Below are 25,251 nucleotides of genomic sequence, written 5' to 3' on the forward strand. Positions count from 1 at the left end.
CTATATAATTTTGAAAAATTTCAATTTTTTCGATATGAATTGACAAAATGATTTGTCAGACAAAACATTTTGATATCCATTGTTGTAAAAACATTGGACTGTACATGTATCCGGAATATTTGAACGCATGTTAAAGTTTGTCTTTACTTTACCTTAGGTCATTTCCAGTTATGTCGTCTGCATTGTTTTTGGTCGTGCAAAATATACGCAGTTGAAGGTTCTTCAATGCCAAGTTCAGAGGATAACTCTCCTTCAAGTTTATTTTCCAAAATAACAGAGGTTTTAGATTCCAATGTTAGACTGACAAGGGTAAAGTTGTGTCTCTGCACATGCCTGCGTATGAGCTCAGCTGATACACTAACTATTCTCTTTTGAGAAGTGGACAGGCATAGCCTACATCCACTTCTCAAAAGAGAATAATACACTAACGTGCCAAAAACTATGCCAATTTTTCTTTTTTCACTATTTATTTTGTTGAAAACAAGACCTATATTCAAAAGGGTTTTTTTGTTTTGTTATTTTTTGCCAGATTTTTAAGAAATTTTCAATGATTAAAACAGATTCAATTTGCACTTTTTGACATACATTGAAGTAGGTTTTTGACAACTCATTTGTAAAATATGATAATTCAAACACAATACAAAGATATTTTTAAAGTGCTCTACTATATACCGGTATCTTTCGCAATATGCAAGCCGAAAAATTTACTTTGGATTGTGAACATCAAATCTCAAGAACTGAAGGTTGAAAAAATATTTTAATATAATGCCAAAAGAATTAACCAGAGAAATTATAAATTTATCAATCCAAGTCTTTTCAAAATTGGTCAAGGGGTTATTTTTTAATGAATCTTTGAAAAATGTTACTTTTCAATGAAATATATAGTGAAAAGGAAAAAGTTGACATACTTTTGGCACCTAAGTGTACTTGCACAATTTACAATTTTACATTTTTAAAAACAATGGTACCGATAGTCTCAAAAGGATAAGAAGTGATATGTATATTTTGTAAGTTTATGAAGCAACACTAACATATTGATGCAGACTGAAACAATTTTGTTTTTTCCTTGTGGTGCTTTTAGTTTATGGATAGTGATTACACAGGTCTAGGCAACCTCCGTTTTTGGAGGATAGATTTTATCCTCCAGAATTGGAGGATAGATGCTTGCGCACCCTGGTGGATCTTTTCAGATGATGGGCAATTAACTCTGTTTTTACAAAGGGACATAAACTATAATAAGTACGGTAGACAATTAAAAAACCACCTTATTTAGCTGTCAATAATCATATTTAATGATATAATAAATAAATATTAAAGTTTGAATTATTGCAGGGCCGATTTTAAAGAAAAATATTTTATGTGAAGACTAGCTCTCACATTTTTTTTAAAATTCAGTTTAATTCAAATTTATAAATGGTATCATTATGATTAATAAAATTTTACATGTAAAATAAGAATTGAATTGTAAACACCTAATGAGATATATGTACAATAATTTTGATAAATAACATTTCAATAGAATTGTATATGATGACTTTTCAGAATTTGTTGTATGGCATTGGTCTGGTAGGGTTCCTCGTTGCTGTCAAGAATTCAGGATTGGTAAAATGCTTAATATATGCATGTATATTAATTAGTTCTTCATTGTTGTTAAAGTTTTTGTACTTCAGATTGCTTTTCTTATTCCATGCTTTTTACTCTTACAAGTTGCAATTAATCAAAACTTTTATTGAAATCTTTAAAAGTCTTGTAAAATAGACTTTAAAATGACTCAATTTTTACTTTCTTTTATGAAGTCAAGGTATATTTTAAGCTGATTTTACTATAATAAAATGTTTTATAGATTTATCTTATAATTGCGGTGCTTCTGTATATAATGCCTGCAGGTTATAGAACAAATGTAATGTAGTAAATACATGCACTACATATTTTATTAAATATTGCACATTCCAGACACACATAATTGCCAGTTCATCAGATATCCCTGCCAGTTTCATCACAAGGAAAGTCCGAGTAAGGTGTTTTGTGGAAGCAATAGGAACTCGTGGAATAGTTCATGTGCAGCACAGACCTTTCCTTAATATCATACCAACTAAATGGAGACCAAAAAGTCACGGCAAGTGTAATGGGAAAATTTCATATTTTATAGCACACAAGTACTGCTGATTGTAGCATTTTTCATCAGGAGCCTTTTTCCATCTCTCAGCTATTTTCAGAAACTTTTGAATTCAGCTAGGAATCATTAGATTAATTTGCAATTTAAATGCAGCTGCAGCTGATTTACTTAATAATATATTACTGTAGAAGAAACTGCACCAGCATGTACAAGTATGAAACATTTTTATTTTAGTATCATCTAATGACATGATGTATTATATTTTAGTTCAACTAGAGTTAGCCTTAGTGGACTTGTCACCATTAGGAGGCAAATGGCTCCAAGACACCATAGACCAAAAAATCATCTGGTTTCAGCCTCTCTTGATCACTGAATCTATTGTCCAGGCTCACATCTTTCACCGCAAGGTACATGTACAATACATTACATTTCACAAGCTTGCTGGGCTAGGAAAGACAGGGATTCTTATATGAACTGGTCAGCTCTTCATGAAATTAAGGAAATCTAAATGTTGCATCTTTTTATTTGTAAGCCTATCAATCTTTCCACCTGAGATCAAGCTTCAACAGAATTTCTGAATGATTATGACAATGAATTACAAAGTGTAATAGAAAAATACATTACTATGGACATACCTAAATCTCACAGATCTATACTTGCTCAATTTAGGTGTGGTGTTATTCCTATCAGAATAGAAACAGGGTGATTTAGGGGGATCGATTATGTATTTTATGTTCTGTAGAAGCAATAAAAGACTAACTTTATCTTTCATTGCACTGTACATCTTGTTCAAAACTTAAAACCAAATGCTTTATTAGTATATTGACTACAACCATCAATTACTTAAACATTTCAGCCTCGAATTGCACTTAGTTTTATTTTATCTAAGGCCTAACTTTCCCAAACTGCCAAATTCTTACATTCAGTGTATAAGTGCAGACAGTTAATCTATCTTATTTCAAAATAGCAATGCTATTATATAATATACATGTCTTTGTAATTAGTTAAGAAACACAAATTTATATAGTAATACACCTACACTGAAGGAGTATCACTTCATAAGAACCAATTCTTTTTAAACCACCTGCAAACAATTTTTTTGGGGGGGAGGGGGTTATAAAGGATTCACCTTGTCCATCTGTCTGTCTGTGCGATAGTGTTCGGTCAATATCTTTCTTACGGAAAAACATTGGAGTTCGTACAGCACACAAAGATTGCTTATGACCTGAGGGTGTGTCATGATTTTGACTCAAGGTCATTTGGGCAAGCTCAAGGTAACTGGAAGGAAAAGTGCAAAATTTGTGCCCTGTCCATATCTTTCTTATGGAAAATATTGGAAGGTTTTACTGCACATAGAGATTGCTAAAGACATGGGGATTTGTCATGCTTTTGGTTCAAGATCACTGGAAGGAAAAGTGCAAAATTTGTGTCCAATCCATTTCTTTCTTATGGAGAAACGTTGGAGGTTCTTACTTCACACAAAATTGCTTATGACTTGAAGCTGTGTCACGATTTTGCCCCAAGATCATTTGGGCTAGTTCAAGTTCACTGAAAAAAAAATCTGTCTGCTCTATACCTTTCTAATGGAGAAACATTGGAAGTTCTTTCTTCACATAAAGATTGCTTTTGATCTGAGAATGTATCATGAACTTAAACTAGGACCAGTTGTGCAAATTCAAAGTCATTTAAAAAAAAAAAGGTATAATTCCTGTATAGGCCTTATCTAATTGTAATGGAAAATTATTAGAAGCTAAAATTTGACACAAAGATTGTTTTTGACTTGTAAATATGTCCTGGATTGAGATTTGGTAATTTGTGTAAGTTCAAGGTCACTATACAAAATCAAAGTACAGAAGAACTGACGGGAGTTGATTTTGTCGATGTTTATTTATTTTAAAATCAATTATATGTTTTTTTGCAGGACAAGTACACGTATACGTAGTTTCTAATTTGAATTACGCATATTTTTATAATATGAATTTTTGAACTTTTTCGACTAGAATGTCGAGAAACCTCCATATGAATCATGTTAAATAATATTTAAAGATAAAATTAATTCAATCAAAGTATGTATCAGTGGTAGAAATATTTCTCGAAAATTGTATGGATCCAAGCAATATTGAACTATAGTCTCGTTCAACCAAACGCTCGGCTGACACCATAAATCTCCAACAAGGGTTTATGGAGACAGCCGAGCGTCAAGTTAAACGAGACTATATTAAACTCTGGCGTAGAAATACATACGACTACAAAAAATATTAAAATTGTTCGTACCATTTAAAATCTGACTATTTTTAAGGTATTTGTAAATAAGTTTCCTTGAAAAACAATGCTTTAGCATACATCACATCGAATTCATCAATTATTTTCAAGAACTAAGTCTTGTCAGGAGCAATGATTTGTGCTGAGGTCCAAACACTGTTTCACTTTCGGTTTGTCCGAGTGACTGCATAGGAGAGTTGATTAAAAATCAACTCCCAAAAAGGTGCAGTCAACACTTTTTAATAGAGAAATACTTGAGTTAAAATATTTCTGCTCTTAGCAGGGAGGTGGAGGTGTATCATTTGTGAGCCTGCTCACAGTACCTCTAGTTTTACACAGTACCACAAAAATGTATTTTGATACTGATCTATAGAATGATAAGAATTGTGGTGTGGTTGAGATGTGTTAGATTATTAATTCTAATACATGTAGTGTTATAAAAGACTTTATATGCAAATCTATGCATTTTGATTAATAAATGTACACTATATTTTGTTTCTTTTTTCAGTACATAAGACTTCATAGTATAAATGCAACTCTAATTGGACAAGGCATTTGTAAAGTCAAGGATTTGACCCCAGAACAACTCTCCTCTTTGTCAGCACCAGAAGACGAGTTACTGCGAATGCTGTTACAACATCAAATGATTGCATCACAAAAGGAAAGAGGAATGTGGAAAATCAAAGATGAACCAACAAAATGGACACCTATTTCCACAATCAAACACATTATCTCATCCACTGTACATTTGTGGAGGAAGATCAAAAGAAAATTCTCCAAAAAGTGAACAAAAATGTACATGTAAATCATATTGCATGGTTAATGAATTAGTTAATGTATTTTTCGTTGTGTACAATTTGAGTACCAGTATGACTGTGTACATGCAGTGTGAATTTAAGTGGGTCGTGCTGTATTTTTGGTTGCTGGAGTATTATTTTAGCTACTGGTAATTAGCGTGATATTGTTTATTAACATGATTATTTTTGGATCAGAAAATTTCAAAATACAGTCAAACTTCGTTATCTCGAACTAGATGGTACTGTTTAAAAACTGAGATATCAAAGTATTCGAGATATCGAGAGTAGAATACTTAAAAAATAAGTAGTTAGGACTTACAAATCACTTCGACATATCCATTGTATTCGAGATATCAGTGTTCGAGATATGGAAGTTTAACTGTAGAGGAAAAATAGCTGTCTGTTAACGTTATATCTCTTATTATTTGAGTGTGGATATATTTATTTTATTTAACATATATATGAAACTTTGAGAGTCTTGCAACTTGCAAAATATAGTTTTCAATAATGATTTTTAAGATTGAAAGTATTCTATAGTACGGTAAACATATTTCTTTGTGTTTGTAAGGTAATGTTTAATGCCTTCAAGAATCTCACCAATGCTCACTGTGTCAGCTGCAGTTATAGATGTCAACTCTAAAATGATCTGTAACAAACCAAGATTGGAAAATATTATAAGAAGCGATAATCTTAATTTTTAAGCCTCTTTTGCTCTGCATCTTGTCCATTATTTCAAGAAATTAGAATAACTGGCTGTGTAAGCTTTGCTTAAATACTCAGGTGCAATTTGTTAAAAGATGCTAGTATCAAATAATGTGAGCGATTAATGGCTTTTATTATCTATATAAGTATGATCTTACAATAAAATAAACCTTGACCTGAAAAATAAATATAATTCTAACTCTTATCACTTTAAGCAACATGTTTACTGTAAGCAAGTTTTGCTTCTACCGTATCTTGTTTACAAAGTTTTAAATTAGGCACAAGTATTTGCCAACATGTTGCAGTCACTTTCTGGGTCTGAGCCTATTACCGGGTATGTACTTTTAAATTACCTACAGAATGACCAAGATAAACCTTTTCATAACTTGTGTACAGTATAATGCCAATTTAATTCATTAAAGCAAGTGGTTAATTTAGCACTTAGAAGTGAGGAGTTTTACAAACAAAAAGTCTGCATTAGATTAGGCAATGCCAAGCAAAGTTTTATTGTAAGCACTTATCTTAAGACATTAATATAAAAGCACTTTGGAGATTATTTCATAGCACTTCTTTTGTTATTTTAAGTACATATACATGTAGCATCATTTGTTTTGTCGGTGAATATTTCTCCTCATTTACTTGTACAACAAACAACATTTTTAAGTGCAGTGCATGATAGGCAATATATACTTTATCCACATATACATGAATATGCAATACAAGAACTAAAAAATTAATTATTAATAAGCAATAAAAAAGTAAAAAACAAATATTCTTTAAACTATTGTTATTTTTCAATCACATGTATTTGTACATGTAAATTTAAAAGCTGACCAATAATACTTGATGATCACAGTAAAACAGTCATGGCAGAAAATATAATCTCCTTCTGTGATCCATACCAGTGCATGGACATCACCATCAGGTCAACAGCTGCAGCAACAACAGACCTCTTAGATTACCAGTATTTAAATTAATTAACCAGTTAACGTTAAATTATAGGTGCCTGGTAGTCTTTTCTACATACTTATTTGTTCTTTTTAGTGCTACAGCTGTACACACTACACACCGTGTGTATAAATTAATATGTGTAGGTTATACACACCAAAAAATAAAAGGAAGGATTAGAAGGATCGAGAGGAAATTTTACAACACAATGGTAGTGGGACTATATTATTGAAGCTGACAAAAATTAAGACTAAATGAATTAAGACAAGGATAAATAAAATGCCCTGCAACAATATCAAAATAATGCATGTTTTCAAACTTGTCCATATTCAGTACATGTAATTGAAACATTGAACACTGCAACATTAATATATTAAACACAACTAATTTATTATTCCACAACTATGATAAAAATATATCTTTGATACCAAGATGGGGATTAATAAATTTTCATTCCAGAAAAGGTTGGTAGAGTAACCAAAACACAAAAATTATATATACAGTTACATTAACTGACAAGTTCAGAAGCTCAGTCGATAACTATATAACTTAATTGACTTTTTAGACAATATTTGGGGTTTTCAATTCCATGAGATATATACAATATGCCAGTATTAATTTCATTTTTCTCATTACTGTATAAACATAATTTTTCAAAAAATTGTAATACAGCTAATATTCATTTGCCCTTTTTGGAAATAATTTGATAAATGGTTTCCATGCATTCATAATGATGCCACTATAAGAAAGTCATGCATATATACATGTATATATATATGCAGAATGTAAATATACAGAAGATACACATATGTAAACTGTTTCACATAAATTATGCTTAATAGGCTTAATTTCAACTGTGTTGAATTGAGGTTGGCAATCAACAGATTAAATATTATTTTGAATTTCTGTTTTTTATGTACCATGATTTTGTGATTGTGCACAAGTACGATGATGATTGAATTTAATATCTATATGACAGTACTTGTAAAAAAAAAACTGTCGGGTAAAACTAAATGTGTAATATACCAGTAATAACAACCTAGGAGTACAATTACAGACATGCAAGTACATCAGGTAAATATTGCAATTCAATGTAAAATGCATGCACAAAAAGCACAATGAATTACCAAGGCAGGCAAAATATCGGACATAAAAAACATTTTAAGTTCATTTGAATTCAAGAAGTGGGTGAGCAGCATACATTTCATCCTGTCCTTCACTTTTGATTCGTCCTTGGAATATTTTGACTTGTTCTTCTGTTGCAGTGACAGTAAAATAGTTTGTTTTACGATCGCTTTTACTTGGTGGACGCACTAGTTGTAGGATAGCGTCAAGGTTACAATATTTCACAACGTCTTCTGGGTGCGACTCGAATAAAGCATGAAAAGCACAAATGTAAATAAAAGGATGCCAGAACACATACGTAGCTTTGGAAGCTTCAACTTTCTGTCGCTCATCCGATTTCCTCATTCTTACGTATTTTCCCATAACACTCATTTTTTGTTCAACGCTTTCCTTTGAAATGTTAAAATGCATAGAGTTAACCAAACGTTTGTCTACATCTTCTGAACATTTCAGATCTCCTTTTAAACACACATACATAACACATTGGTAAAGATCCAAGTCTGAAGTCTTTAATGATTTGAAATTCTCCATTAACGTTTTCTTGAAATTTTTATACTCCAAGAATGTAGCAATCAGATCATGATCATTTGTCAGTATTGCTAGTTTGAGGGGAATTCCAATTTTACCTTCTTTTTTATCCATGATCATATCAAATGTCAATCTTCTACATAGGCATTCACTGTTACTGCATGCATTCTTGATTTTATTTTTTAAGTGATCCTCATAGCCTTGATCTCGCATTTTATTTACAGAATCTAATGACATTGATTTATGAAATAAATCTTCAAAATCTTCCAAATCAGAACCATAACGTCTGTAAAAGTCAGATCTCAATCCAATGATAAACTTATTTAATGGTTTTTTCTTCAAAGTGGAATTTATAGTATTCAAATAAATTTTTACATCATTCATGGAACAAGGATTGTCGTTATAAAGTCCAAACCAACCATACACAAAGTATATTGTCTTGGGATCAAATTTGACAGGAAGTTCTTGGCATTTACATAACTTGAAACTCCACCCTGAATGTGATTCGGAGTTGGAGAACTCTTTCATGATGCTCTCCGCTGTACTGGTGACCGCAGTTCCAAGCATTCCTGTAATTAGCAGTGCATCATGTTTCTGGAGAGCAGCAAGTCCTTGCTGTACATGGTCTTTTTTCACAATTTCTGCTCTTGAATATCTCTTATCTGAAAGGAACAAAGTTTCTACTTACAGAAATTTCTATAAACAGACCATTGAAAATTGATGATTGCAATTGACGGATATCCGATATTGAAATAATCATCCAATAAGCAATAACCTTTTAATAATTGAGATAAGATATAAAATACATGTACATGACATGGCAAAGCAGAGCAGTTAATTATATGCTCTTGTAAAAATATCATTGTATTGACCGTCAAAAGTATTTTACTGTGTTTTGCATGCAGACAGGACTTGTTTATATATTTGACAAATATGAAGGATTTAACTCCTCAAAATTGTATATGAAAGTCTAGACCCATCTATAACCAAAACAATTAGGTTCCCATAATTCATGTCAGTGGCCCTCAATAAAAATGAAAATGCTTTCTTGGGATTTTATAAAAATATGAAGGTAACAACATTGCAATAAGATTAAAAACCCGCATTACACAATTTTTTTCTGCAATGATCGTTATACCTTCATAGCCCATATGAATTTTACTGTTTACATTTATATCCATATTTGAGTTTTCTTCAATTTATCCAAGAAAAAGTCAGGGAAAATATGTTGATCAACAGAAAATAGCTGATCATCATTGTTGATCAACATGTTGCATAGAATGAATAGCCATTCTTCCACGTGTGGTTACCATGGTTACTATAAACTGTCAGCCTGCATGTGCTAGTTTGTGGAAATGGTGTGCTCAATGCTGTTGAATAATTTTTGTACATATTCATTTTTTTAATTTCTAAACCTTGATATCATAATATCCTTACTCAACAATATTATTTGAAAGTATCTGTCTCAGTCTCTTAATTGAGAAGAAATCAAATTGCTGTTAAATACCGTTTTCCATCAGACAAACTTCCTCATCCTTAGGTTCATAATTTGGTCCTAAAATGATAACAATCATATTTAAAAATACTGAACAAAAATAATGAGCAACATGTTTCAATTTAAAAGTGCAATACTTTATTATGGCATCCAATCTATATTTGGCCCTAATTTTTCTTACCTTGAGTACTCGCATGTATTAAATACTCCGATGTTAACTTGAAGCATTTCAGAGAAGAAAAGGATTTACCAAGGGAAATTTTCAAAAATGTTTTTACCTAAGCAGTTTATTAATTACAGGTCTAATGAATATTGCATTAATGTCAATGGGGACAAGCACATTTTTGAATATGAAATATTTAATACCAAGAATATCAATAAATGCTTCAGTGGAAAGATGTTTTTAATCATTAAGAATAGAAAAACTTTTGAAACTTTTTTAGTATAAATATGCTGATACTTAAACATGAAAATTATGCCTAAGTATACTAAGTATGAAGCCCATACATGTACATTAGGCATCCAGATTTATTGAATCTGGGGCTATTATGGATCGGGTACCATAATACAATGTAATATCTTTAAATGCAAATGTAAATACATGTACATTTGGTACCAGTATATACCTCTGTTTCTTTGTATCCTTAGGTAGTATATCAGTCCTAGCACTACAACCACTGCAACTACAATAAATATGACAACTGGAACTATTATTTCAATGTCTGAGTCCTCTTCTGTATCTTTATTTCTAGAATAAGAAAAATTGTTCATATAATTTTACAAACAGTTGAACAAACAATACTCAATGATAATATATGTTCTTAGTATTAAGAATGCCAGCTGGGCCAAATCAAAACAGACTAGAAATACTGTTTTGATTATCTTGAACCACTTTGACAACGTGAAACTTAAGTTTTCAGGCCAGGGCACCAAAAATTGCTTTTATTTTTGTGATGCAAAACTATTTTAAATTTCTAAAATTTGACAATAATTACCAACATTTTTTTTTTAGGTCACCTGAGTCACTCAGTTGACCTAGCTATTGCAATTGGTCTTTGTCCGTCATCGTGTGTCTGTGCATTGAGTGTTAACAATTTTACATTTTCAACTTCTTCATAAAAAATACAAGGCATTTTTAGTGTGAAGCATCTCTATGGTAAGAAGAACGTGAATTGTGAAGTTCATGAGTCTACCACCCCCGGGGCACCACAGGCGATGCCAACATGCAAAAAATAAAAAAAATAAAAATTACTCCCAGTAATGTGAGGGAAAAAATGAATGTCTATGAAGCCCTCTAGTGGCTCTACAACAAAATTGTTAAACTCATGACCCCAGGGTTCAGGCTCCAGGGTGGGGCCACTATGGCCATATAGTAAAAATGTACTGAATCTTAGAAAATTTTCTTCCAATATATACATGTATTTGATATGCATGCATAGTTATGATGTCCATGAACTCCTCTACCTAAATTGTCCTGGGTCGCGGGGGGGGGGGGGGGGGGGGGGGGGGGGATCAAATATGGTCATTAATGTTAATGCAGGCTTCTTAATTATGTTAACCACAGGAAGTCCTCTACTAAAATTGTAAATTTAATGTCCGCTGATTGGCACTGAACTATGGGTTTTAACTCTAGGGCGGGACCAAAATGGATGTATAGTGTTAATGCATGCAATGTTAAAAATTTATCTTCTTTTATACTCCCACACATAAGTTTTGCACAATAATTATAGGTTTCATAGAAAGATTTCAGACAGGGAGGTGGTCGTCATTACAATATTATAATTTTTCTACTCCAGAATAAAAATAAATTAAATGCATATTTGAGACTCCCTGACAAGTTTGTGTATGGGCTTTGGTACTCAGGTGATCTATTGGCCTTTTGTTGTTATGATTTTAATGATGAATTAATATACAATTATTGCTGGTTTTGAGGTCAATACAATGATTTAGCTACCCGAGACATACAATATTCACCGAGCTGGAGGGAAGCTAAATCATCATACTGATAGAAAACAAGAGGCCCAGGGGCCATACCGCTCACCTGAGCCTTAACTCTGATCAAATTAGCAGTATAGTATCAAAATATCTTGACAACTAAGTACAGCATATCTTGCTAAAAAAAATTTCAAAATCTGCCAATTTTTATCCACATCTTTTTTTTTTGTAAATACCAAGCCCCTTTTGTTGTTGTACCTGTCAGAAGATTTTTCTCTATTCCTTTATACCCCCCCCCCCCCCCCCCCCCCCCATTTCGTGGCCCCACTTTTCTCTAGGGAATCATGGTTTCATCAAACTTAAATCTGCATAACCTGTGCTTTCAAATTAAGTACTGAGTTTTGGACCGAAAACTTTTCCAGAATATTTTTAAAGATTTTCTCTATGTATTCTTATGTAAAAATTCAAACTGCCATCGCGGCCCCGCCCAACAGCTAGGGACTGTGATTTTGCAAACTTGAATTTACACTACCCGAGGATGCCTCTACACAAGTTTAAGCTTTTCTTGCCAAATAGTCTTTAAAAAGAAGATTTTTAAAGATTTTCTCTATATATTCCTATGTAAAACTTGATCCGCCAATTGTGGCCCAACCCTACCCCCTGGGACCATGATTTGAACAAACTTGAATCTACACTATCTGAGGATGCTTCCATTTTAGTTTGAGCTTTTCTGGCCTGAGAGTTTTTGGGAAGAAGATTTTTAAAGATTTCCTCTATATATTCCTACGTAAAACTTGATCCCACTATTGTGGCCCCACCCAGCAACCCTACCCACAGGGACCATGATATGAACAAATTTGAATCTACGAGGGTTGTCCCAAAATAATGTAGACAAGACACATAATTCACAATCTGTTCACTGCAATTTCATTAGACTTCTATGTTTTCTTCAATGACCCTTTGGCAAAAAATGCTGAAAAGTTCAAATCTGTACTTTATTTATTTCTCGAGAAAATAAATAATTAGTAACAACAAGTTTTGTCAGGCGGCGCAATGTGCGACGTCGAAAATTTCCAGTTTTACGTTGTTCCTAAACCATCCACATTGTTTACGATAACATTTACGTTTTATTTCCGAAAATGTCTTAGAAAAAATAATATCTTTAAACATGTACCCAGCATGCACATTCAATATATATTTCTAGGTTTTTTTTTTTTTTTAATATTTTTTAAGTACAAACGATCTGTCGGCTCCAAACTTGTCCTGTATTATTTGTTGTCTAACGTCCGTCTTACCGAAATGTGTCGTTCAACATTTTGACGTCCATTGATATCGTTCGGGGTTTCATTTTTCCACTTATTGTCATCAATCTTGTTCAAATATTTTGAATGTTGTTTAACTACTTATTCATAAAACGCATTTCTCATCGATTTTGTTAATTTCATTTACTTCCAAAGCCGCTTAGGATTTATTTCATGGTCTTTACAAAATTGTATCAGTTACTGCTGCGCCGCCTTAAACGCTGACAACGTCATTTTATTACTAGTTAACTTTTCAACTTGTCCAAAAACGCGCTATAAAATATTTAATAGTTTTGTTATAGCCAAAACATTTTCTGAGTAAATAATAGAACTTTTATCAAATATCCGTGTATGTTTTATTTGAATTTTTTTCATTCAAAAAGTACTTTTCCGCCCAATTTTCAATTCATTATGTTATTTTTAATTCTTTTTTTTTGACATTGCGCCACATGTCGAATTTCTGATCTAACATGCTTTCATTTCACTAATTTAATCTCAAACAATATTCGATTTTAAAACATTATTTGAATGCCAATTTCTTGTACCCTTTGTGGCACAAATTTCATCTTCCTTTGTCTTCGATTAACTGAATAACGCCACTTGTCTACGCTATTTTGGGACAACCTTCGTACACTACCTGAGAATGCTTCCATTTTAATTTGAGCATTTCTGGCCGAATAGTTTTTGAGAAAAAGATTTTTAAAGATTTCCTCTATATATTCCTATGTAAAACTTCATCCCCCTATTGTGGCCCCATCCTACCCACGGGGACCATGATTTGAATAAACTTGAATCTACACTACCTGAGGATGCTTCCATTTTAATTTGAGCTTTTCTGGCCTGATAGTTTTTGAGAAGAAGATTTTTAAAGATTTCCTCTATATATTCCTATGTTAGACTTCATCCCCCTATTGTGGCCCCATCCTACCCACGGGGACCATGCTTTGAATAAACTTGAATCTACACTACCTCAGGATGCTTCCATTTTAATTTGAGCTTTTCTGGCCTGATAGTTTTTGAGAAGAAGATTTTTAAAGATTTCCTCTATATATTCCTATGTAAAACTTCACCCCCCTCTTGTGGCCCCACCATACCCCCAGGGACTATGATTTGAACAAACTTGAATCTACTCTACTTGAGGATGATTCCATTTTAATTTAAGCATTTCTGGCCTGATAGTTTTTGGGAAGAAGATTTTTAAAGATTTCCTCTATATATTCCTATGTAAAACTTGATCCCCCTATTGTGGCCCCAACTACCCCCGGAGACCATAATTTGAACAAACTTGAATCTACACTACCTGAGAATGCTTTCATTTTAATTTGAGCATTTCTGGCCAGATAGTTTTTGAGAAGAAGATTTTTAAAGATTTCCTCAATATATTCCTATGTAAAACTTGATCCCCCTATTGTGGCCCCACCCTACCCCCGGGGACCATGATTTGAACAAACTTGAATCTACACTACCTGAGGATGCTTCCATATTAATTTGAGCTTTTCTGGCCTGATAGTTTTTGAGAAGAAGATTTTTTAAGATTTCCTCTATATGTATTCCTATGTAAAACTTCATCCCCCTCTTGTGGCCCCACCCTACCCCTGGGGACCATGATTTGAACAAACTTGAATCTACACTACTTGAGGATGCTTCCATTTTAATTTGAGCTTTTCTGGCCAGATAGTTTTTGAGAAGAAGATTTTTAAAGATTTCCTCTATATATTCCTATGTAAAACTTGATCCCCCTATTGTGGCCCCACCCTACCCCCGGGGACCATGATTTGAACAAACTTGAATCTACACTACCTGAGGATGCCTCCACACAAGTTTAAGCTTTTCTGGCCAAATAGTTTTTGAGAAGAAGATTTTTGAAAAATAATAACAAATTTTCAATAATTCTCAATTATCTCCCCTTTAAAGAGGGCGTGGCCCTTTATTTGAACAAACTTGAATCCCCTTCACCTAGTGATGCTTTGTGCCAAATTTGGTTGAAATCTGCCCAGTGGTTCTGGAGAAGAAGAAGAAAATGTGAAAAGTTTACAACGACAACGCCTCCGACGCCAACGCCGACAACGGACAAATTTTGATCAGAAAAGCTCACTTGAGCTTTCAGCTCAGGTGAGCTAAAAACCAGCAATAATTATTTTATTACATATGACTCAGTGATAAATTGATACAGACATATCAAATTGAGTGTTATCAAGCGAAAATTATATTTTGAAGCCATAGCCAAACAATTTAAGACACGCGATATTTCATCACATGCAGGTGAATATAACATAATAATTTTTTTTAAATAGTTGACATGAGCCAATCAGAGAGCTAGGAGTTAATCAATCATATAATAACACCCTTTATATCTTAGAAATAATTATACTAGCTGTATATGTGGTTATTAAATATATATGCCTGTGGGAAATTTACACGAGTTAAGCAGTAAGCTCCCCAATACATATAGTAATAAAAAATTCTTTAAAAGCTTTATAAAGTATTAAAAATAAGGGTTAGTGAAGAAAACATGGTAGCCACACCAGTGCATGTATACATGTAAATCTTTCTTTACAAGCAACATTCAGCTTTAAAGCGGTATTAAGTGGCTAATCTTTCTTTACAAGCCACATTCAGCTTTAAAGCAGTATTTAAGTGGCTGATGCTTGCTACCTCAGCTACTACTGTAAAGACCCCATACAGTAAATCACAGTTATAGCTAACATGCTTATTATGAATTGACGCTCACAGCATAGTGATTTTTATTCCCTGTGACTATATTGTATGTTGTAAACTTGACAGATTTAATGTTTTACACTTATAACGAAGCCAAATTGCCTGTCCCTGGCACTTCATTATAACCATGTTTTACTGTTGCTATACTTACTCAGACTTGATAGAAGATGAAGTGTTGTTCCCGAAACAGAAAGGAACTAAAGATAAAAACAAAAATCCTTATAAAAAACTTAAATATGCTGTTAACCAACTTATAAATGTATTTTGCATATAAATTTCATAATTCAAGAAAAAATAATGGCTTGCAGAAACAATTTATTTAACCAAATCTCTCTGTTTGGTCTTCAAAATTTATGAATAATAATTAATTGTTAAAAGGAATAAACTTCCAGTAAGATGATAAAGTTCTTGTAAACTAGGCCTAGTTTTTTTGCATGCAAATACTGTTTTTCAAACTGATTTTGTTAATGTTAAGTAGAGTTACAACTTAAAGTTTTATTAATGACAATTTTTTTTAAGTATTACTTGTGCATTTGACTGCGATACATTAACCACTTGACACATTTCTTACATTTATAGACCTCATTTGAGAGGTAATGGTTGTTGGGACATCCTGGCAGGGACTCATTGCAGGGCTCCCAGTTTAAGAATCCTTTCTCTGTAACGATGGGGCAGTTTCCTATTTAAAAAAGTAAATAGAAACAACTGTACATGTAGAGTTAAAACTTTCCTGTTAAACTGTAACCAATTTTTGGCTACATGTTTAATCTCTTAGACTGCTTTTAATCATATTGTAGGATGCATTTCTTACACCAAAACGTAGAAAAAGCCACCCCATGTCTATATTATTGAAACTAATGTTTCCAATATAATCTTAAATATATATCAAATATTTCGATAATAATGATACATGTACTGTGTATAAGAAATTCAAGTTAAATTAATAAAAAGAAAAAACTGCATAAAACCTTAAGAGTCGAAAAAAATTTATTCCTTGATTCAAAAAATAATTCTTTTCAAATTGAAATTTTTCTAAACATGTCATATCAAACTGATGTGCAATACGCATGTCATCTAAGATTCTGTATTTTTTTTTCATATCGAACATAGAGGTATGGCCACACCTCAGCTAGTATGTACATGACTGTTATAATTTTGTTATCACTAGAGAAAGCATTCCTATTATTAGTCCCCTACCAGTTTCACCAGAGGGGACTATAGCTTTCCTCTGCGTCCGTCAGTCCGTCTGTCTGTCTGTCTGTCTGTCCGTCTGTCTGTCCCACTTCAGTTTTCCACGCTTTTTTTCTTTATGCGTTTCAGGAATAACATGAAATTTGCTGAACAGCTTCAAAATGTCAAACTACAGATCAAGTTTACATTTTTGTAGCGTCTGATTGACATATTTTCGAGAAAATTATTTTTTTATATTCCAATCTTTTAATCTTCGGGTTCAGTATCGGGTTCGGTGTGTATTGAATAAACGAGGAAAGTATGTAGTCAGTAATAATATTGTGCATTACTTGGACCATTCCTTTTATTGTTTCTAACAAACAAATAAGTTCTATAAAATAGTTTCAAGCATTGTGTTGTTAATTTAATCGACAGTTTTTTTTTGTATAATTACAATCGGGTTCGTTATTGGGTTGGTCTGTTGAGACGGTAAGAGTGATGTTCTGCATAACAGTGCATTGTTTTCACAAATTTCTACAAACCAGTAGGGGATGTGTATTGCTTATGCAATACTCTCAGAATGCTTCTTTTATCTAAGTGTTCTTATGTATGGGTGGTGGATTACATTGTATTCAAAGGTAAAATACATTAATTTGTTCTCAATAAATAGTTTTAGATGAATACAATTATAATACATGTATTGCTAATTTCAATATTGCAAATATCTAACTCTCTTTATCTTTGTGTTCCTACCCTGTAGGATGCGGGTCTTCTCTAAACAAAGTTCTCGTTTCTTGCCATCTTTGTCCCTCAGACAGTGGTATTCACTCACTCCCCCGCAGCTGGCGGACTCGCTAGCTGCCCGGCTCTCCCAGAGGTCCTTGGTCTCTGGACATGTATCTACTTTATGTCCAGCTTTAGAGGCTTCTACCCTAAAGTTTTTATGAATCAAAATATGTAACTATATATAAATCTAAACAAACATACTATAAATAGTGTCTGGGTTTTTATCATTCTGATTGTTTTATGACCTATAGTAATTTCTAAAATTCTTAAATATCAGAACAATTCTACCAAAAATCCAGTTAACAAGGTAATGAAAGACAGATAGCAGTACTTGTGTCACACTAACATATCCATTTATATGTACCGGTAATTATACTTAAAATACTATTTCACATTGTAAAGTACTTGTTTATACGTTAGCATGTACATCTAAATAAAGAGCATACAAAAGCATTTCTAAAAAGTTGCTGATAATCTGTTTTACAATTCATATAAAGATGTCTTACTGTGCTACAATTTCCACTTAAGACTCAAGTTAACTGTTTACCATTTACACACTTACCTAGACTCTGGAATTCATGGTTTTACAGTATGCATAATAATGCACTGCATTCTAGCAGTTACTACTTACCAATTAAACAGACAAATCACAGAAGTCAATATCAGCCAGCACTGCACGACAGACACTGCAGCCATTGATTCCACGGAGTGTGTCTGTAAGCCCCGAGAAAAAAAAGGCATAATGTAAAACAAAGCTCTGAATTTGTTGGAATACCAGTATTAAAGTGAAAGTGAAAACAAATGTGTCAAGCAGTTTGATTTCGCTATCCTTGCATTGTAGATTAATTTTTCATAAAGTGGTAATATTAAAATACATGAAATCTAAATGATGCATACCAGTAGATCTACGATGTATATACATGATCAGCTTAATGCAAGAATGCCTCTAAATTTTTAAAGTAGAACTTTCCTAAACATACTATAAGAGTAGACATAGTAATGCACTTATTTACATAAATTTATAAAGAAAAGAAAATCAGTATTGACAAAAATATATTTCAATTTGTAATTGTATCAATTTATCTCATAATGTAATTATAGAAGATATATTTTGTGTTAAAAACTTTGTAAACCAGAACCATATGGTCCCTATACCATTAATATGATTCTGCAAATATACCCTTGATAAAGTCGGGGTTTTTCATTCATAAAAAAACACTAAATATGCAATTTCAATTTTTGTTTGTTTCACTACTTTTTGCTTGTTATTTGGATAATCATAAATACCTCTTTGCCCAAACTATGTTTATCCTTTTGAATGAAATAGTCCTGATTATCTGTTTTGAAACGCCCCTGGCTTCAGGTTTACGTACACAACCAAAAATAGAAAGTCTAAGGGGATTTTGCATTGCAGCATGCAGACATGAAAACACCTGAATAAAAATGTTCAAAAACTGTGCAGGGTGTTCCGAGTAATTCTGAACAGAGAAAAGATATTTATAAACATTTCCCATTATAATTCTCCATTAGAATTTTTTTTTGTTCTTTTTAATTCCTCAGTGTAAAAACAGATGAAGTGTTTATAAAGATATCTAGGATTTTCCCCTTTATATCGATTGAAATTGTACTTCTTTGACAGGTTTGTCTATTTTCATTAAAGTTCGTCAAAAAGTAAAGGCCCTGTAACACCAAGCTGCGTCCCCACGGCGTTGTTAAATTCATGGAATCGCCGTAGGATCGCAAGAAAAATTAAGAAAAAATGTACAGTTTTATTTGAAAATTTTACAAGTGGAGATGTCACGGCGTCACGACAGAATCGTCCCAGTCCTAATATTGAAAATGATTGATTTCTGTGCAATGTACATTATCTTTATATTATTTTTGTAAATATGACATTATCTTTACTATTTTTGTAAATATGACTTGTTTTCATCATATTTCAATTCAAAGTTAATTCTTCTATAATCTGTCCCAAGTTATTGCATCCGTCACTTTTTGATGATTTTTAATAAAAATACACATACCTGTGAAAGAAATATAGTTGAAATCGATAAAAAGGGAATATGTCCAAGATATCTTTATTGAACAATTATCATTTTTCACTCATAAAAGTTCACAGGATCGAAAAAAAATTTCTTACGCAGATTTATATTTAATGGGAAATGTTTAATATACATCTTTTCTATATTCAGAAGTACTTGGGATACCTCGCGCAATTTTTTAACGTTATCATCCAGGCTTATTAATGGCTGATGCAATGCAAAATCCCCGAAGACTTTCTATTTTTGGATGTGTATTGAAACCTGAAGCGGTAGAGGGAGCGTTTCTATTTAGTGGATGAACATAGTTTGAGCACAAAGGTATAACATTTATGATTATTGAAAACTCAAGCAAAAAGTGGTAGAAAGCAACAACTTAGAACAGAGTATTTTAACCCATTTCCTTCAATAATGAGATATAGTACACTATCCTGCCATATGCCACCTTCACTCACGTGTAGAGAAACATCTAAACAACTGAAGCTAAAATAGTAAAGCAGTGCAACCCATTTAACAAATGAGATAATTTAAAAATACCTACCAATTTGAAAATGATGAAATATGTCATATTTGTTTTCAGAGGTAACTCTACTGGCACTGCACCAGTTATCGGCTAAAATTTAATGGTTTCTTTTCATATTTCCCTATTTCTTGATAATTTTAGATAAAACTTGACATACTTTAAATAGTTAATTCTTATTTTTCAATCCATTAGATTATATCATTATGTAGAACCCAAAACATTTTGTTTTGTGCGTTTTAGCACACCCCGAATTTGCCGAGTTTTTACGATTTACTGCACCATGCAGTTATCGACTTCGTGATGATCAATAGTAAAATCCCTGTACATGTTGATTTTAGAGTCTTCTAAATGTAATTTGAATTTTGCCCTTTGTGGGGTCAGACTTTAGTCGTCGGGGTTATGATACATTAGATATTAAAAACTCATAAACTTCTTTGTTTATTATCATACAGTAATACACAAAATCGTAGACTATTCAATACACAATAATTATTGTGAAAACTTTATTAGCCTAGTACGGTAGAATTTGTTTTTTCTTAACTTTTAGAGAAACCCAATCCTGTGAGAATCAAAATAACTAATGTAAACAAATATTATTTAATGTTAAATGACAAAGTTACAAACAAAAAAATGCAAAAATGGTTCTGTGAGAATCTTATTATAACAGCATTCAAGGGACATACTAATGTTTGAGAGTAAATTTGACTTGTAGAATTCCACTTCATGAATCATCCTCATCATCCATTGAAAGCTTAAGCCGTCACTTACACGATGCTAATCATGTCAATTAATGATAAACATAAGAAAATACATTTTGTTTGACCATTTTATAACATACATCTATTTTACTTTTACACTGATAAAATCAATGAAGTGGACTAGTGTTTAAAGATTTTATTTTCTCATTTGGACACTCCTTGTCTGAAATATTCGCCATGATGATCGAAGCACTTGTTACATGTACTTTACAGAGCGGTTTTTACTATACAATAATTATAAAGCAGGATAAAGTGAATGAAGCGCTTACCTTGAGACCTGAGAATTTAGTGTACAATACTTCTAATCGATCGAATATACAACATCATGAGTAATATCCATTATTTTTAATCATTGGGATCCCACACTAGAAAGACGTCTAAATTTAGAACCCCTAGACAACTCGTCCCCAGGACATCTCGCCCCAGGACAACGGACGCAACTCCCCACAATTAACGTTATTTATTTTCTCGTATTTTATAACATTTCAATGGTATACCAAAAATACACCTTGGATTCTAGGTATGGGTATACCTGCAAGAAAAAAATACTGCAGTAACATCAGGTGCTCGTGGCATGTACCTCTTTAAAGCATTGACAGACTCCCGCGTCAGTTTTAATCATGACTAGCTTGTGTATAGTGGTATAAGGTAACTAATTAACAACTGAAGTTTGTTAAATATGATATGAAATATATTGTTCACTTATTGTTTTTATAGAAAATAATTATAGTTTTACATATTTTCTCTTCAAATATATAAACATATTTTACTTGTTATGAAAAAAGCGCATTGTTATATTTATGTACCCTGTACTAAAAAATTAAGGTAATGGAATTGATATGTCAGCTTTGAATTTACTACAGCTCTTATTACTAATATCTCAGCCCATACGAGGACTTTAAATTTATGGGATGAAGGCTGTTTTCGTTTGTGTCTTGAGCCGCTCGTAACATAAAGCATGCTAAGATTTTGACTTAAGTAGGGTCATAAGTAGGACTTAGGCGGAATCTTAGGACCTACATAAGTCCTGCTTAAGTATGTCTTATACCGTAACATAAAGCAAACTTAGCAATGTCTTAGCTAAGTCATGCATGTTTATGTTAAAAAGTAAAAACGTATTTTTCATTTTTTTTGTCGAATTTGAATGTATTGGTTTTTATAGATACACGTGCATGACATCTTTGATATTTGATGGGGTAGATGTAAATGTACAGACACAATATTCAAGGTGGCATGAGTATATATACATATGTGCCTAAAATTTTAAAAAAGCTCAAAGCGATGGATCTCGGACAATATATTCAGTCTATTGTTGTTGCTTGTTTGCTTTGACGAATATTCACTATTTTAGTCGTTCTCGAAGACTGCCAATAAGGCAATTCACATATTCTGGGTATAATTTCTTCATTAAGTCGATATATTGAAATGAGGTTATCGTCGTCTTTAAAATCGTTTAAGATTTTTCTGTCTTCGAACGTCGTTTTTTTAGTTTCAAGTTTCGCGAGTTTATATATGCAGTTACTTCTTGTAAACCGACCATTACGTGTTTACAACCTATTTAGCAGTCCACTTGCATATTACCGGTTTATGGAAAATGTTACACATCATTGCGACCACTATTGATATTTATATCAATCAAATCAAAAATTTTATATCGGTGAATATCAAAATATTCCTTGTGTAAATATCATAATGTGATTATTACTCTGTAATCATATCCTGAATTGAAATATTTAACAATAAAACATCTAAAACTTCTGTGAAAACAATACTTAAGACATACTTAAGTCACCTCTACCGGCCGCCTAAGTTTTGGGTAATTTGTCTTAGCTAAGCACTCTTCTAGTTACGGACTTAAGTCTTAGAATGTACATAAGTCCTTCTTAAGCAGGAACGTAGCATCAGGGGGGGCCAGGGGGGGCCTGGCCCCCCCCACTTTTTCTCGCAGCAACAAATTTTTTAAAATTAACATGTAGAAAAATGGATTATAATGGAGTTGGCCCCCCCACTTTTTTGGAAGTTAGTAAAAAATTGAAATGAAAGTAAGGAAATGAGTAGTGAAATTGAAGTTACCGCCCCCCCCCCCCCCCCCCCCCCCCCCCCCCCACGGATTAGGATTTTGAAGATTTTTGGAAACTTGAAATTTCCCTTATTTTTTTTTTTTTGCTTGTCAAGATTTTTTGGATGGGTCTGGCCCCCCACTTTCAAAAACGATGCTACGTGCCTGTTAAGCACTGTCTTAGACTTAAGTACCCTTTATGTTACGAGCCCCTGATCACAGGATCCTCCAACTCGACAATTCTTTTAATTGAGACAATAACCAAAAATTGATTGTATAACATCATAACAGTTTTGTGTCTCAGCTTGGAACATAACACGTTTTATAACTTTTATTTCATTTCTCACAAGAATGTCATGCGACTTGCTACAAAGTACTTATCTAACACCAGTTTTAAAGAAAAGAACATAGAACCATTTTAACAAAAGCTTGGACTTTGGGTAGTTGTGTCAAACAGCAATATGACGTAGGCCTGTCTATTTCATTGCAAGCCACAGAGCCATGGCTCTTTGAAATCAACAAGATTTGTCTGGCTTTTAAGCTAAGACTATGCAATCGGTGCATATTTCGCTTGAAACCGCGTCACTTTTAATTTGTTTTGACGAAGAGAATAGATAGCCACGCCCTACAAAAAGTCCAAGGTCTTGTTAAAATGGTTCTATTTACAAACTATATAATTCTACTGACGTGCGACCAGTTCTCGCCGAGTACCATTTCTCGCCAGTACATTGTGACGTCATTTTATCAACACATAAAAATTACATACGAAAAAGGACGGTACATTCTGATAGGTGGCTCCGATGAAGATATTAAAGATAGAATAAGCAAAGCCCGACAAGCCTGGAGACTAACAACAAAAATTCAGGTTTTTACCAACAAATGCCTACCACACTTATGCAGTGAAGTGACATGACCAGAAACATATCTAATTAACAACTATTGGAGCGTACCAGCCAGGAACCAAAAAGAGCATGGCAATGGATTGGCCACACATGGAGAAAGCACAGGTGCTTGAGGACAGGATCGACCCCCCCCCCCCCCCCCCGATTATAGACCCCCAGGACTTTATTATTATTTTCTTATCAAATTATCCTTTTATGACATATTTCTAATCTAATTTATACATTCATTGCCCAAAATTACCTAAAACAAATATTTTTTTTTAAATCAGACCCTCTACACATATAATACAAGAAGGTTGCTAACTTCGTCTGCCAGCCGAGAGGCACTGCCGATGAATATGTGTTGAAATGTACTATCAAACTACATCTATCTGTAAAAACGGTGACCTCATGTCGTAGCCCGATAATTCCCTTCACTGAATATCTGCATGCAATGCCCGTGTAAGTACATTTATTAGGTACGTAGGACAATTTTCACCGACAATTTGCAAGTTTCGAACCGATCCATCTAGAACCAACGGAAGTGAGGGTTTATCGCAAGGAAGATAACTCCGAGAGATTTACGAAATTGCATGGAAAACTCGAAAAAAGTACATTTCATAAGAAGTATGAATTCTAATCAAGCCGCGAAAACTTTTTTATCGTCTTGGGTACTGGAAAATCTAACAGCTAAAAGAAGGCACTCATACTGAGTGTATTACAATGGAAGACATAAAAGAGAAAATAAAAAAAGTTAATGTTACGAGTTATCTTCCTTGCGATAAACCCTTACTTCCGTTGATTCAAGAAGGACGAAGTTAGCAACCTTCTTGTATTATATGTACAGAGGGTATGATTTTTTTAAAAATGTTTGTTTTGTGTAATTTAGCAACCTTCTTGTATTATATGTACAGAGGGTATGATTTTTTAAAAAATGTTTGTTTTGTGTAATTTTGGCCAATGGATGAATAAATTGAGTAGAAATATGTCAAAAAAGGATAATTTAATATAAAAGAAAATCAAAGTCCCAGGGGTCTAGATATTTGGGCGGGGGGGAGGGGGGGTAGGGGTCGATCCTGTCCTCAAGCACCTGTGGGAGAAAGACCCA

General features: G+C 33.1%; 2 protein-coding genes across 2 annotated transcripts; one reads left to right on the forward strand and one right to left on the reverse strand.

Annotated features, from left to right (window-relative positions):
- Positions 1-151: 151 nt before the first annotated feature.
- LOC128188562 (protein C3orf33 homolog) lies at positions 152-6,215 on the forward strand. The gene is made up of 5 exons (XM_052859685.1): positions 152-309; positions 1,543-1,602; positions 1,954-2,116; positions 2,384-2,523; positions 4,887-6,215. Exons 1-5 carry the CDS (start codon positions 226-228, stop codon positions 5,163-5,165), a joined length of 726 nt encoding a protein of 241 aa, XP_052715645.1. The 5' UTR covers positions 152-225; the 3' UTR covers positions 5,166-6,215.
- A 139-nt stretch (positions 6,216-6,354) lies between these two features.
- Positions 6,355-21,599, reverse strand: LOC128188561 (uncharacterized). Its single transcript, XM_052859684.1, has 8 exons — positions 21,473-21,599; positions 18,515-18,597; positions 17,851-18,029; positions 16,499-16,606; positions 16,079-16,124; positions 10,600-10,721; positions 9,986-10,033; positions 6,355-9,140 (listed from the first exon to the last, which is right to left on the reverse strand). The coding sequence occupies exons 2-8, from the start codon at positions 18,577-18,579 to the stop codon at positions 7,993-7,995; spliced, it is 1,716 nt and encodes a 571-aa protein (XP_052715644.1). The 5' UTR covers positions 18,580-18,597; positions 21,473-21,599; the 3' UTR covers positions 6,355-7,992.
- Positions 21,600-25,251: the final 3,652 nt, after the last annotated feature.

The sequence above is a fragment of the Crassostrea angulata genome, chromosome 6 (assembly GCF_025612915.1).
Source record: "Crassostrea angulata isolate pt1a10 chromosome 6, ASM2561291v2, whole genome shotgun sequence".
NCBI classification, from domain to species: domain Eukaryota; kingdom Metazoa; phylum Mollusca; class Bivalvia; order Ostreida; family Ostreidae; genus Magallana; species Magallana angulata.